General features: G+C 35.3%; 1 protein-coding gene across 1 annotated transcript in view; it reads left to right on the top strand.

Moving 5' to 3' along the window:
* The window catches only part of LOC106468257 (hillarin-like), a 42,730-nt gene that overhangs the window by 25,937 nt on the left and 2,645 nt on the right, over positions 1–14,148 (top strand). Inside the window, exons 2-6 of the mRNA XM_013928679.2 lie at positions 7,127–7,243; positions 8,083–8,367; positions 10,213–10,368; positions 10,514–10,596; positions 13,131–13,274. Coding sequence (XP_013784133.1) covers positions 7,127–7,243; positions 8,083–8,367; positions 10,213–10,368; positions 10,514–10,596; positions 13,131–13,274 — 785 coding nt within the window. The remainder of the gene's footprint in view (positions 1–7,126; positions 7,244–8,082; positions 8,368–10,212; positions 10,369–10,513; positions 10,597–13,130; positions 13,275–14,148) is intronic.

The following is a 14,148-nucleotide window of genomic DNA, read 5'->3' as shown; positions in this document are numbered from 1 at the left end:
CACACATGTCTGATAGTACATTCTCTATCCTAATAAAGCAAGGGAAGAGTGTGTCTGTCACACATGCCTGATAGTACATTCTCTATCCTAATAAAGCAGGGGAAGAGTGTGTCTGCCACACATGTCTGATAGTACATTCTCTATCCTAATAAAGCAAGGGAAGAGTGTGTCTGTCACACATGCCTGATAGTACATTCTCTATCCTAATAAAGCAGGGGAAGAGTGTGTCTGCCACACATGTCTGATAGTACATTCTCTATCCTAATAAAGCAAGAGAAAAGTGTGTATCTCACACATGTCTGATAGTAGCTTCTCTATCCTAATAAAGCAAGGGAAGAGTGTGTCTGTCACACATGCCTGATAGTACATTCTCTATCCTAATAAAGCAGGGGAAGAGTGTGTCTGCCACACATGTCTGATAGTACATTCTCTATCCTAATAAAGCAAGGGAAGAGTGTGTCTGCCACACATGTCTGATAGTACATTCTCTGTCCTAATAAAGCAAGGGTGTCTGCCACACATACCTGATAGTAACTTCTCTGTCCTAATAAAGCAAGGGAAGAGTGTGTCTGCCACACATACCTGATAGTAACTTCTCTGTCCTAATAAAGCAAGGGAAGAGTGTGTCTGTCACACATGTCTCATAGTAGCTTCTCTGTCCTAATAAAGCAGGGGAAGAGTGTGTCTGCCACACGGGGATTCGAACCTGCGACACTCAGGTTGCGAGTCGAGCGTCCTATCCACCTGGCCATGCCGGGCCGTGAAGTTAAGCACAAAGTTGTAAGTCCGCAGACATACCGCTGTGCCACCGGGGAGCAAGTTAGGGAGAGAGAGTGTCTGTCAAAAATGAATGATTATAGCGTCTCTAATAAAGCAAGGGAAGAATGTTTCTGTCTCATGTGACTTAGAGTAGCTACGCTCTGTTTGAATAAACAATTTAGCATTTATTGAAGCAATAATTTTTGTCTCTCAAACCATAAATCTGCTAAACTAAACTATGCGCCACTAAAAATTGAAAATTTTTTTCGCCCGCTGAAGCCTCCTTGTAAAAATGGGTTGCTTGTCCGAAAGACGCGATGTAAAATAATACAAAAGTGATTTCCGAAAGTCTGGCAAATACGTTCAATTCGCATAGCGCAAAACTGTCCACAGAACCAATAACTAGAAAAGAAAACAACACACTAATAGCTTACAATTTTATAATAAATGATGTTAAGTTCTGTTGCGGAATTATTACGAATTCAATTGCAAATCTGAAGCCTATTTGTATAAATACAATTCAGCAAAAGAGCATGCTTAAGTGATTCATACACCATGTTCTATAACTTATTTGTTAGATCATCTACTTTACTTATCTAACAGTGTAGATCATCTACTGTTCTTAGCTCAAAATGTTACATGATCTACTGTCCTTATCTAAAAGTGTAAAGTCATCTACTGTCCTTATTTAACAGTGTTGGATGATTGACTGTCTTCAGCTAATAATATTATATGATTTACTGTGTTTAGCTAACAATGTGAGATGACTTACTGTCTTTAGCTAACAATGTTAGATGATTGACTGTCTTCAGCTAACAATATTAAATAACTGACTGTTCCTAGCTAACAATGTTAGGTAATTGACTGTCTTTAGCTAACAATGTTAGGTAATTGGCTGTCTTTAGCTAACAATGTTAGATGATTGACTGTCTTTAGCTTACAGTGCTAGATGACTTACTGTCTTTAGCTAACAGTGTTAGATGGCTTACTGTCTTCAGCTAACAATGTTAGATAACTGACTGTTCCTAGCTAACAATGTTAGGTAATTGACTGTCTTTAGCTACCCCCCAGTGGCACAGCGGTATGTCTGCAGACTTACAACGCTATAAACCGGGTTTCGATACCCGTGGTGGGCAGAGCACAGATAGCCAATTGTGTAGCTTTGTGCTTAATTACAAACAAATTATGTCTTTAGCTAACAATGGTAGGTAATTGGCTGTTCTTAGCTAACAGTTTAATTTACTGTTCTTAGTTTATGGAACAAAAACTAAATAGTCCAAAAACAAACCGATCAACATAAAATAAACACCAAGTTTAAATCCGCTAAAGTTGAATGGCATTCAGTAATAGGTCTGTTAAACAGTTTTAAAGATTCTTCCAGCAATTTTATCAATAAAAACACTTGTTTATAGACACTTTATTATGGATCATACAGAATTAAAAACTAGCGTTTGTTTGTTTATAGAGCAAAGTCACATTGAGCTATCCGCTGTGCTATCGCGGGGAATCGAACTTCTAATTTTAGCTTTGTAAGTTCGTAAACCTACCGCTGTCCTACCGGGGGACTAAAAACTTGTGTTAATAACAAAATATTTGTAATTTTTAATAATGCAATAGCATTTCATGTCATAAAAGTGAGCTATGAAAGTTGAATTGAATATTAATGGTATCAGAACGCTTAAACAAAAACTTCTAATCAGCCATTTTAATGCTCTTTACATCGTAACCCTACAAACAATTGAACCAAAACTTTATGAAGCTTTTTAGGATATTTGTGAGCTTGATAAAAAGTTGTTTTTTATTTTGTTTTTTAGTTTAAAACGCCCTGATTAGAGACTAAAACTTAGATGAAAGATAATGAAGTATAAATTGACCCCCCCCTAAATGAAAACTTTTTATAATGATATTTTGTGCAACATTTCGGGCGGACGCAGGCAGTAGAAACCGTGTTACAGTTGAATTAGGCCTAATTCCATTGTAACACGGTCTTTCATTCAAGTTTTTGTTATTGTTACAGTTGAATTAGGCCTAATTCCATTGTAACACGGTCTTTCATTCAAGTTTTTGTTATTGTTGCAATTAAATTAGGCCTAATTCCATTGTAACACGGTCTTTTATTCGAGTTTTTGTTATCACGTCTTGCAGAACAACACTCATTCATTGATCCAGGTTAAAACCTACAAGTCAACTATGGTGAAATATCTTACGTATTGGGAACTGTCATCACTAAACTTTCTTCCTGGCTGTATAACAACCTCACTGTTTTTTCTCATTGGCGATATTATATCCACACTTCGTTTTCTCCCGTACGTCACTTGCCAATAACCTTCAGCATGTTCTAGAAATAAAACAATGTCACAAGTTGACTAGTAAAGTTGTTCTTTTTTTTTTTAAATCAAACTGCATGATAATAAAATAATACGATAATTCTACTACAGAATAACCACAGTAGCGTTGATGCTTTGTTTTTACTGCTGTCACAAACCACTTAAGTGTTAAGAATTCAGTTTCTGTAGTTTCACTATTTCAGTATTCTCACTACTGTTACAGACTAATGAACTTCTAAAGATTTCTTTTCTTTGAAATTACCTGGTTCAACTTTATTTAGCAACTGAGTGATATGTGAAACAGGTTCTACTTTCCCCTGTGTTTTGAATTGCGTATTTTCAGTTAACTGTTCTTTCTCTTCATCTAGTGAACGTTCTTCTTTCCACAATCTTTGGGATGTTTCGCTCGAAAGTGTTCGTTGAATTTGTATTTTTCGACTATCTTCTTCTTCTTCTTCAAAGACATTGTCATTTTCTCCCCTGTAATAAATATATTACTTTGTTTTATAGAAATTCTGTTCACCTTATAGTTAGGCTTACCAACTTTTTGAATTACAATTCCGGGAGATACATAAATGTCGCGCCACCTGTCAATAGTTCTCTCTGACATTTAATATTATATTACTTAGAACCAATAGAAAGCCAAAGTTTTAGTCTGTTAAATCATGTAGTGAGAGTTTAGTGCACCTGGGGGGAAAGCGTTCAATTTGTCCCACCCCATTGGTAAATCTGAACGTTTTGATACGACCAATACTAACAACTTACGTATCCAGAGTTGATTGAAAAAGAAAAAAAAACTAAGTTGCAGTGACATTTTTTGAGCCCCCCCCCCCCAGTGGTATGTCTGTGGACCCATAACGCTAGAAACCGGGTTTCGATACCCGTGGTGGTCAGAGCACAGATAGCCCATTGTGTAGCTTTGTGCTTAACTTCAAACAAACAAACATTGGTATATTATGATAAGCAATAGCTTCAAAAACAAGTTAAAAGTCTTCCAAATAACAGTGCCATTATTTTGCATTAAAATGACAAATGCAAGGATATCATAACTATTAGATAATCCAGTTGCCCTAAAATCTGGACAAATAATATCCTGACAGAATAGTGACAGGAGTATTCTGTGCGAAGAACTGTGTATCATTTGAGAACCAATACACCATTACAATTAAACCAATGTCTTATGACAACTATAACTGTAATCAGTTTTCGCCGACTTGTGAAAGGCGTGCACACCAAACCAGTCACTTAACCCTTGCATGGGGGAAGATGGATAAGGATGAAAACTTAAGGAAGGGATCTTTGTTTCATTGTGGCTAATCTCTTGTGTATACTGTAAACAGTTGCTTTACCATATTAATTAGATGGAAAATTAAATTTTGAAATTCACTGTAGAATGTACCGATACACTGAAGAGAGGACCGTGTAGTGTTGAGAAAAAGAAAGCCCTGTTCCCTTCCCGCCCCCACTCTCCTCAGCTTTTGAAAAACGCCTTTGTGGAACGCGAGAACTTTTAAGGCTCGTTACAAATTGGCATCTTTCAGTGAATCAGTTGTAAGTATACGGACTTACAACACTAAAGTCCAGAGTTCGAGTTCCCGTGATAGACAAAGCGCAGATAGCCTGTCGTGTAGCTTTGTGCTAAAAAAAATATACAGACTGACTGTTTTTACCCCGATTACGAAAACCGCCCATGTGGAACCTGAGTGCCACACATTGGGCTGGTTACATTGGTCGTTTTGAAAAACGTTTATGAAAATGTTAAGAGAAGACTGTCTCCTCTTTCCTGATCGTAATTATCGTCCATAATTAATCTTCTTCGAGAAAGACTTTGGCAATAAAATATTGTATCTACACTAGCTAGATATAACATATTGTGTTAGGCTGTGGATGATATATTTCATGTATCACGATGAACAATTTATTTTGAAAATTTTAAAGCAATACTAAAAATGCTTCTTGAATTATTACTAAGTCTTACCTAAAACAACTACAACAACGTACGAGGCGTCGAAGTATGTTGTACCATTTATTTCCTTTTTTTTATATAAAAATAAGGACAAGAAGCTATTTTGCTTTCAAAGGTTGTAAATTGAGTTATTTTCAATTTGACTACGTTATGCATGTTATGCTTCTAATTTACTCAACTGGCTTTGTTATCAATCATGATACATGTATGTATGAGTATTAAACTTTTGTGAGAGGAGAAGAAGAATCATGGGAAGGATACAGAGTTTTTAATAAATTTGAATTGGTTTTGTGGTGATGACGTAATAATGACGCAAACAGTCGTAGTGTATATCACATATGTGTATTCATTTACGCAATGTTCGAAAAATAAAGTAATAAAAATAAGTAATTTCGCTCGAAATATATTCATTGAGTGATCAACGAGTTTTGATTATTATTTTAGTACCTTAGCGACCTCTTACTTCTCGTGAAAATCACGTGGCAAAGTTCACAGTGACGTGGAATATAGCTTGGGTGTGGCAGTAGCTCTTTGTAACATTTGTTATGAAAAGAAGAACAAAATGAAAATAAGTAAATGTTCATAAATACACGTAAAATACAATAAAAGTGATTATCTGCCAATTGTTCTCAGAAATGTTTGTTTGTCTGAAGTTAAGCACAAAGCTACACAATGGGCTATCTGTACTCTGCCCATCACGGGTATCGAAACCCGGTTTTTAGCGTTGTAAGTCCGCAGACATACCGCTATGCCACTGAGGGGCCTCAGAAATATAAATTACACAATAGTTGGAGATTTATGCAAAATAAATGACGTTTTCTTTAAACAGTTGGTAATGTAATTACACTAGGTTTCACAATTATTTCCCGTGCCGTATGTATTGTACCATTTTCTTCAACATTTAAGTCTTTTTCTTTATAAACTTTACCAAATAACCTTACATAACGATGTCTTACCAAACCGGAGCATGAACATTTTAAGTAAATTCAATGCATTGTTCATATTTAACATATTTGAATTCTTTGTTTTAGACATACGCATTTCTTGTATGCATGGGTATCAAGTTTTACTGTTAAAGCATTATATAATAATTTTATAAATATTTGTTAGCTATCCTTTTGTACACCACATTTATTGCATAAGTTTGGAACTAGACTTCAGAAAGAATGCCTTGGACATAACATTATCACAGTGTCTTTTACGACACCTTACAATATACGCTATACACAACATATGAACTTGTAGTTGGAATGTTTATTAAGTATTTAGGACTCAAACAGATACTTGTTTTAGCTCAAACAAAATCCTTCATCCTCCCCCCCCCCCCAAAGACGACTAAATCATTCATTCAGAAATTTCATCTGTCAAACCAATGAGAGTAAGTTTAAGTTTGTGGCACTACGTCGAGATAAATGCAGAACATGACATGGTATTCCAACGTGGTATACTGATACATATTTACAATGCATCTCAAACTTGCTGTGACGTCATTGTCCAGATGCAGTTGGAACCGGTTAGCCTGCTTATTCAACATAAATGTAAAGGTGAAGTTAAACACGAAATAAAGCGAAAAAGCTGCACCATTCCTGGCTGTTCTAAGATACTCCCGGCAGCAACGTACACAATAAAATATCTCAAAATAGGAAAGCCGACATATCCTTCTTTTTAAAATTGATATTTATCATTATGCTAACATGATCAAAGATATTCTTTTCAGTTTTCATAATGAAACGTTTTTAGGCACTTTTTGCCCCTCACTGGCTCAGTGGTATGTCAGCGGACAAGTAACGCCAAAAATCGGGTTTCGATACCCGTGATGGTTACAGTACAGATAGTCTATGGTGTATCTTTGTTCTTAATTAGAAGCAGATAAGTGGAGAACGTATTTAAGCCTGTAATCTTTACATTTGCCACTTTTTTATGTGAACAAGCCACTTCACAGAAGTTTTTTCTTCTCATACAGTTAAATTGTATATTCACACCTTTCTTTTTTATCAGTTGTAGTCATATTACAGGAATAAAGAATGAAGTTAGTTGAATTCCCCAGTAACATATTTTGTAATTTTATGTGCAGGACGAAGACACACAGAAAGGTTTGGAAATGAGACATAGAGCTGAAGAAGACGCCCTCTATCGGCAATTTGCGAAAAAGAGAGCAGAAGAAGAAACGCATATTAACCATGCAATACAAGTACGTTATAGAAGAAATTATAAATTAATTTTGATTTTCGCAACTTTAATCCTCTACAAAATTTTTTTATGGATTAGAGTTATGAAACTGGTGAGCAGAATTAATGTTTTGTATATAAATGTATTAGAGCATCAGCTACCATTCCAATTACAAACTATATAAAAGTTATGCCAAGTTCATATAAATAGTTATTATCGAGGACAGATTTTATTTTACAATTGATTACGAAATCTTATTAGTAACAAAAGAGTTTATTATGTTAAGAAAAATTATAAATTAAGAAATGTACTGAAGTACTTACCTAACTCCAGAACTATTGTTTGATTTATTATATGTTTAGTTTGTTTGAGTTTGGGAAGCTATCTTCCATCATATTGTTGACTCGCAATCTGAGGGTCGCGGGTTCGAATTCCCGTCCTACCAAACATGCTCGCCCTTTTAGCCGTGGGGCGTTCTAATGTGACGATCAATCCCACTATTTGTTGGTAAAAGAGTAGCCGAAGAGTTGGCGGTGGGTGGTGATGACCAGCTACTTTCCCTCTAGTCTTTTACCGCTAAATTAGGGACGGCTAGCGCAGATAGCCCTCGTGTAGCTTTGCGCGAAATTCTACAGTTGATGATGTTCTAGGCATAGTTGACCAATCATTCCTGAAAACATGATTCCCCTTATCTGTCTGTTTACCATTTGACATTTCGAGTTTGTATTTTCTTTGTTCAACATCCAAGATTAAGAGATATGTGAATAAATTTATACGAATGCTAGTAACACTTTGTCAGTAAGAAGTGATGCTAAGAATTAAACGAAATATAAGCTTTATTATTCATGTTTGGGTAATCAGCAAGAATGGGAAAAAGAGCTGGAAAAGCTGACAAGTCGCTTTCAAGTGGAACTGAGAACGAAGAAAAAGAAAATTTCGAACGAAGAAGAAAAAGCGCTAACTCTCAAGCAGCAAAAGGAAAAACGAGACCTCGAGAAAAACATGACAGTCAAACTTGACAGGAAGAAAGAATCTATGACGAGAAAGCTTCTGGAGCAGGAACGTGCAGCAACTGCTGACCTGGTGGACAAACACAGCAAAGAGATGATAAACCTTATTAACCAAAAGCGAGTCGAACTGGAAAGGGTATGTTGGTGTAGGCTTGTATATTATAGTAGCCCACTTTTTTTGTGCTTACTATTACTTTATAGCTGAACCAGTCATTGTGAAACTGTGTTTATGACGTGTTATTAAATGACAACAATTTCTGTTACCCACTTTACCTGTATGAAACTCTTTTAAAATTACCGCATTTTGACTGACTCACGTAGGAGATCCTGAAGAATCGTTCTAATGTTTTTGACCACCCAAATCTAAATCTATCTGTAAAACTATCCCCATTGATTTAGAAACCATACTTGTATTTTGTTCTAATTAAAAACCAACTCAGTGTTCCTTAAATGTTCTATTTGAAACTAAGCAGTGTCCCTTGGAATTCGAAGCTATGTCATGACATTTAGACATACCAAACTTTTTTTATTAACTTTCTAACAGGTTTTTAACTTTCTCTTTCTCCAGCTCGTAATTAGAATAATTCTAAATCACTAATAACAACATTCCATCTACACCTTAATAGGAATGTCCTAACTTCTCTTACTCAAAATTCTTGATATAAAATAAATTCTATTATACTTTGGTAAATCTATAAACTGAGCTCATGATCTGTCTGCTACCCGCAAGTGTTATCCAATAGTCATTCTGTGACAGACTTTTGAAAAACTAAATCAAGCGACTCTGAAGATTTAACAACGTCACCTGTAAAAGCTAACTAAAACATATATCCAAAAATCTGATTAACTTAAAAAACATCGGAGCTATAGTACGTGTTTAAATATTGTAACGAAAAGAAACTGGATTAACGTCTCATAAATAGAGGTAAAAAATCTAAGCTCAAAAGTAAAACTTAGATTAATACGCCAAAAGATTTTCATGACACGAAAAGCATTTAAATGTAATTTCTGAAAAAGCTGACTATAAAATACCGAAGTTACTCCTTCAATGTCCATTAGCTTTTGTGCATGGACGCCCGCAGGAAGGGGCAAGAGGGTGCATTTACCCCCTTACATTTCACAAAAAATTGCACGTTTTATGATGTAAACCTAACATCGTAGTTAAACTAATAAATATTTTTAGTATTTTTTTATCAAAACTATAATTTGTGTTTGCGTTTAAGCACACGCAACACACGTTCTTTTAGTGTGTTGACTTACAATGTAAAAACTGATCTCCTACATACATGTTTTGCCCCCCCCCCCGAAAATATTTCTGTGGGCGCCCTTGCTTTTGTATAAAACATTTTCTATGTAAGAGTAATGTTTAGAATTACCAACAAAAATACAACCTTTTCGCCATTGTTAATTTACAACTTTGTTGCACTGACCAATATGTTTTAACCTCTTGTAATAAACTTTGCAAGCGGATAATTTCTGTTATGTTTTACACACATAAGTTGTCATTCGTTGGTTTGCTGGCATGGATATTATTTATATCGCCAGATTGAATGAATTCTAGGCTTGAGAAAATATAACTCAAAACTCCCCTTTCAGATTGATGTCTGACTGATATATTTAACCTAGTTTTTTAGTATTGAGTTTTGTTAAATCTGATAAACTTTGTTTGTTCCTACTGTTATGGAATAGTCTAAAATTACTCAATTAATTGCTGGATGAAATAATGGATTACCGTCTTGTTTTATGTAACTTAAATGGTAAGCTCGAAGTTTAGAAAAATGTCTTGAGCTCATACATTTTCTGAAAACGCCTGAATTGTGTGGAAGGTGTATGGTTTTAATATCACTTCCCATTTTCTAAGCTATTTTTGTACTGTTTTTATATTTATGTTTATTCAAGCAGTGCAACATCATGTTTACATTTCTTGAGACTACTGGTGCTTTCCTTGGATAGTTTTCAAGGACGTTTTTTTTTTCTGTAGAGGGAGAGTCTGTACTCTGACAGAGAGAGCAACGTCACAGAGGAGTTAGTTCCGTACCCCACACACACTCCACCACCAAGTCCCCCTCAGCTTTCTAAATCTGATATCTACAACGATCCTGTGGTCTTTGCCGAATTGGATCAAGTTGCTATAAACGTGCGTACCACTTGGTTTTTAAGCTTAGTATGTATAGTAGACTCATTGACATTGTAAAATAATGAAAATTCAATGCATTTCATCAAATCTTTTAAATACAAATGTCAGATAAACTTAAGCTCTTTTTAACTACTTTTCACTTTAGGTGGCGCAAGAGGATCAGGTGACTTTCACAGATTTGGTGAGACTTCTTATTGGCCAGTGTGTCACTGATGTAGAAAAAGCTAGGTAAAACAAAAGTTAAAGTTATTACTTACTATATGAAGTTAAGGTTTCTAGAAATGTGTTTTTAACATAAATTTTGAAAAAACAAAAAAACAAACCAGAATTCCAAAGTGATTGCTTCAAAAAATATTTCTTGACTTGCAAATATTTTTCATTATAAAAATGACCCGATTCAGTATGGAATATGTAAGTTATAAAATATATTACAAAAATAAATGTATTTGGATTAGTGCAAAGCGAATTGAGTAGTTACTATAGCATTCTGGCACTATTGTATTTTATTCTCATCTTCCGTTTTATTCCTCTTTAAAAATTGTCTTGAAATTCTAAAATCCGAGGTTCGATTCCACATGGTGGACGAAACGCTGATAGCCCATTGAGTAACTTTGCGCCAGGATAACAGCAGTAAAAAAGGGTTGTTTGCGTTATAAAATAATCATCTACTTGTAGTTTGGTAATGATTTGTTTGACCACTATCGCTGACTTATGTTAACACAGGATCATGTTAATTTTTGTACAACTATTAATTTCTCATCAAATACCCCCCGAAAAATGTTGCTAAAGTTCACAATGATTTTTGTCTAAAGGGCACAATGCTTGTGAATTTTAGTAGGTCTTTTAAAAAGGTAATTGAAACTAAATTTGGGCATGTGTTTACTTACAGAAAACAATGAAATGACGTTAAAGTGCACTAGATGGCGGCACTGAAATGTTATTGATCCAATATTACAGCATGTCTTATTTTTTTTTCAATGAGAGTTTAATTTTGGCAAATTTAACCGATTAGCAAAGGATAGTGAAGTCGGATGGATATCTTGTTTTTGGATATTTTTAACAGGGAAGACATCTAGTAGCAAAATACAAAATATTTGTTATGTTTTTACTTTAGATCTTATATATATTGCGAACCGTGGTGTCTGTCCGAGCGTTCGTCTGTCTCCCCTTTTACGGCAGCTGCTTCTCGCGCTGCGTTTGATAATCTGCGCACGCAGGCAAAGCTCAACATTCACTTTTGAAATGATGGGAGAACAGACATGAATAATATTAATGTCAAGTTTTATTTCGCAAGCAGGATATTCTACACTAGATTGTTAGGAATTAATCACACTATCATTCACATTTCAAAACGTGAGATAATTTAAATAATAAAAATGTAGATTTACCGTATGTTATTGTTGAGCGGCTCTTAGCTCTTAAGCATGACTGAAATGTTCAACAATTACTTTTCGCGGTGGACGGTATAAGTAGCTCAGAGCTTTGGCTCTGAGTGAAACTAATAGTGCAACACAATTAACCTTTTTAAAGTCCATGAAATAATTTAAATTGACAGATTAACTTCAACTTTTGCTTGTAAACTGATATGGTATGGTAGAGATTCTTTTTATTAGGTCATGAAGAGTTTTTTTTCATCAAACGATATAAGTAAATTTGGATCATAACAATATCACGGAAGTGGATTATTTTTTGCTGAAGATGTACTTTTAGTCAGTTGCATTATGGGAGGTTTATGTTAAAACAGGTTCAAAGGGTTTGGTTGCAATGGTAGAAAGTAAAGATTATGGAAATGATTTGTGTCTCTGTAAGTAATAAGCAATCAAAAATTTTGTGTAATTATGGGCTGTAAAGAAGTCGTTCATAACGTGACCTTAACTTTCAGATTCAATAAGTAAAATTGTACCCTCAGCTGAGTGTCCGTATGTGTTTTGCTAGTGTTATCCTATTAACCCTATCCACTGGTGATTATGCCACTCGACTCTCAATCTAAGTGTCACGGGTTTGAATTCCATCACCGAACGTGCTCGCCTCTTCAGCTGTGGGAGCATTATAATGTAATGATCAATATCCATATTTATTAGTAAAAACTAGCACAAGAGTTGGTGGTGGACGGTTTGAACTAATTGTCTTCCCTCTAGACTATCACTTCAAAATAAGCACAGATAGCTCTCGAGTAGCTTAGCGCCAAATTCAAAACAAACAAACAAACAAAGCCATATGGAGCAAGTGCGGTTTACTCCCACCCCCATGTCGTATCTACATCATCATTCATCTGTATCAAGGAGGAAGAGGTCTTTTGTATCTGACCCTCCCTGGTATATTAAGACCAAAATGCCGATCACGAAACTGGACCCCATCGGGTTTTTTTATTCCTAATTATGCACCAAATTCCTCATGGGTCCATAACATTGTGAATGATAAGGGTCCCTTCTAGCACACGACTAGTACACAAAAGTTTAAATAAAATTGCTACTGAGATCCCCTGTGTATTTCATATAAAGAATGAGTAACTTCACCCCAACCCCACCTTTTTCTGTGTTCTTTACGCGGAATATTGTAATAGATAAAAAAAAACGTAAAATTCCTAAATATGATGTAATACGTGGATTCCACCTTAGTGAACAGTGTAGAAACAAGAACTTCTGTACTTCAGTATTACTGTGCTCTCTCACTAAACTAGGCTTTTAAAGTAATATTAACAATAATATCCACATGGTAGCTTTATACTATAATTCATAATAACCAAAATTGAACGTCCGTAGAGCAATTTTCCGATGGATTACCGTGAAGAATTTGAATACCATGATATTTGACGATGACATTAATGCCGATACACCAATGGCAATCTTGCGTGGAATCAAGCATGGAACTGAGAGTTATCACGTACTCTTCAAGCGACTATGCAGGTATATATATTTGTTTTATCTCTATTGAAATATACGTAAAAATTAAGAAAATGATTTTAGATTAATGTTGATTTTCCCCCTATTTTTACATAGAAGTTTCAAAACAAATGACGATTAATTTAGATCAGTGTAACGAATTTCATCTTCTGTAAGTAATTTGAAGAGGACGATTCGAACTGTTAGCGCAGATATTTATTAGCTCATCCAAACCACCACAGACAATGTGAGCTTACTACTATGTTAGAACCTGGCATGATCTGGTGGCTAGGGCACTCGACTCGCAACCTGTGGATCGCGAGTTTGAATCCTTTCATCAATCATGCTCGCCCGTTTCGTTGGTAATAAGAACAACCCAAGGGTTGACGGTGGGTAGTGTTGATTAGCTGCCTTCCCTCTAATCTATCGCTTCAAAATTAGCGCAATTAGTCCTAGAGTAGCTTTGCACAAATATTCAACAAAGGAAGAAGAGTACATTGGTTCAACAAAGGGTACAAGATGAGTATCCTGAGCTGAAATTACTTTGATTTTAAATGAGTTTTAGATTCTGTTCCCAAATAAGTCTTTTATTGGATAAATGTAAATTGTAGAATAGTTTAAATCTTGTGAATTTAGATTAACTACCCTCTTACTGTGATAGCATAACATTTCAGGGTTCTTTTCATCGTTTATATATGTATTTATAATATAATATAATACAATATGATATACACAGTTAAGGATGCTCAAAGAATGGTAGAGGCCTGGCATGGCCAGGTGATTAGGGCCCTCGAATCGCAATCTGTGACTTGCGGGTTCGAATTCCCGTTCTACCAAATCAGCCATGAAGGTGTTATAATGTGACGGTCAATCCCACTATTCGTTCGTAAAAGAATAG

This window comes from Limulus polyphemus, unplaced genomic scaffold, assembly GCF_000517525.1.
Source record: "Limulus polyphemus unplaced genomic scaffold, Limulus_polyphemus-2.1.2 Scaffold86, whole genome shotgun sequence".
Classification (NCBI taxonomy): domain Eukaryota; kingdom Metazoa; phylum Arthropoda; class Merostomata; order Xiphosura; family Limulidae; genus Limulus; species Limulus polyphemus.
This window is presented reverse-complemented; position numbering and strand designations above follow the sequence as displayed.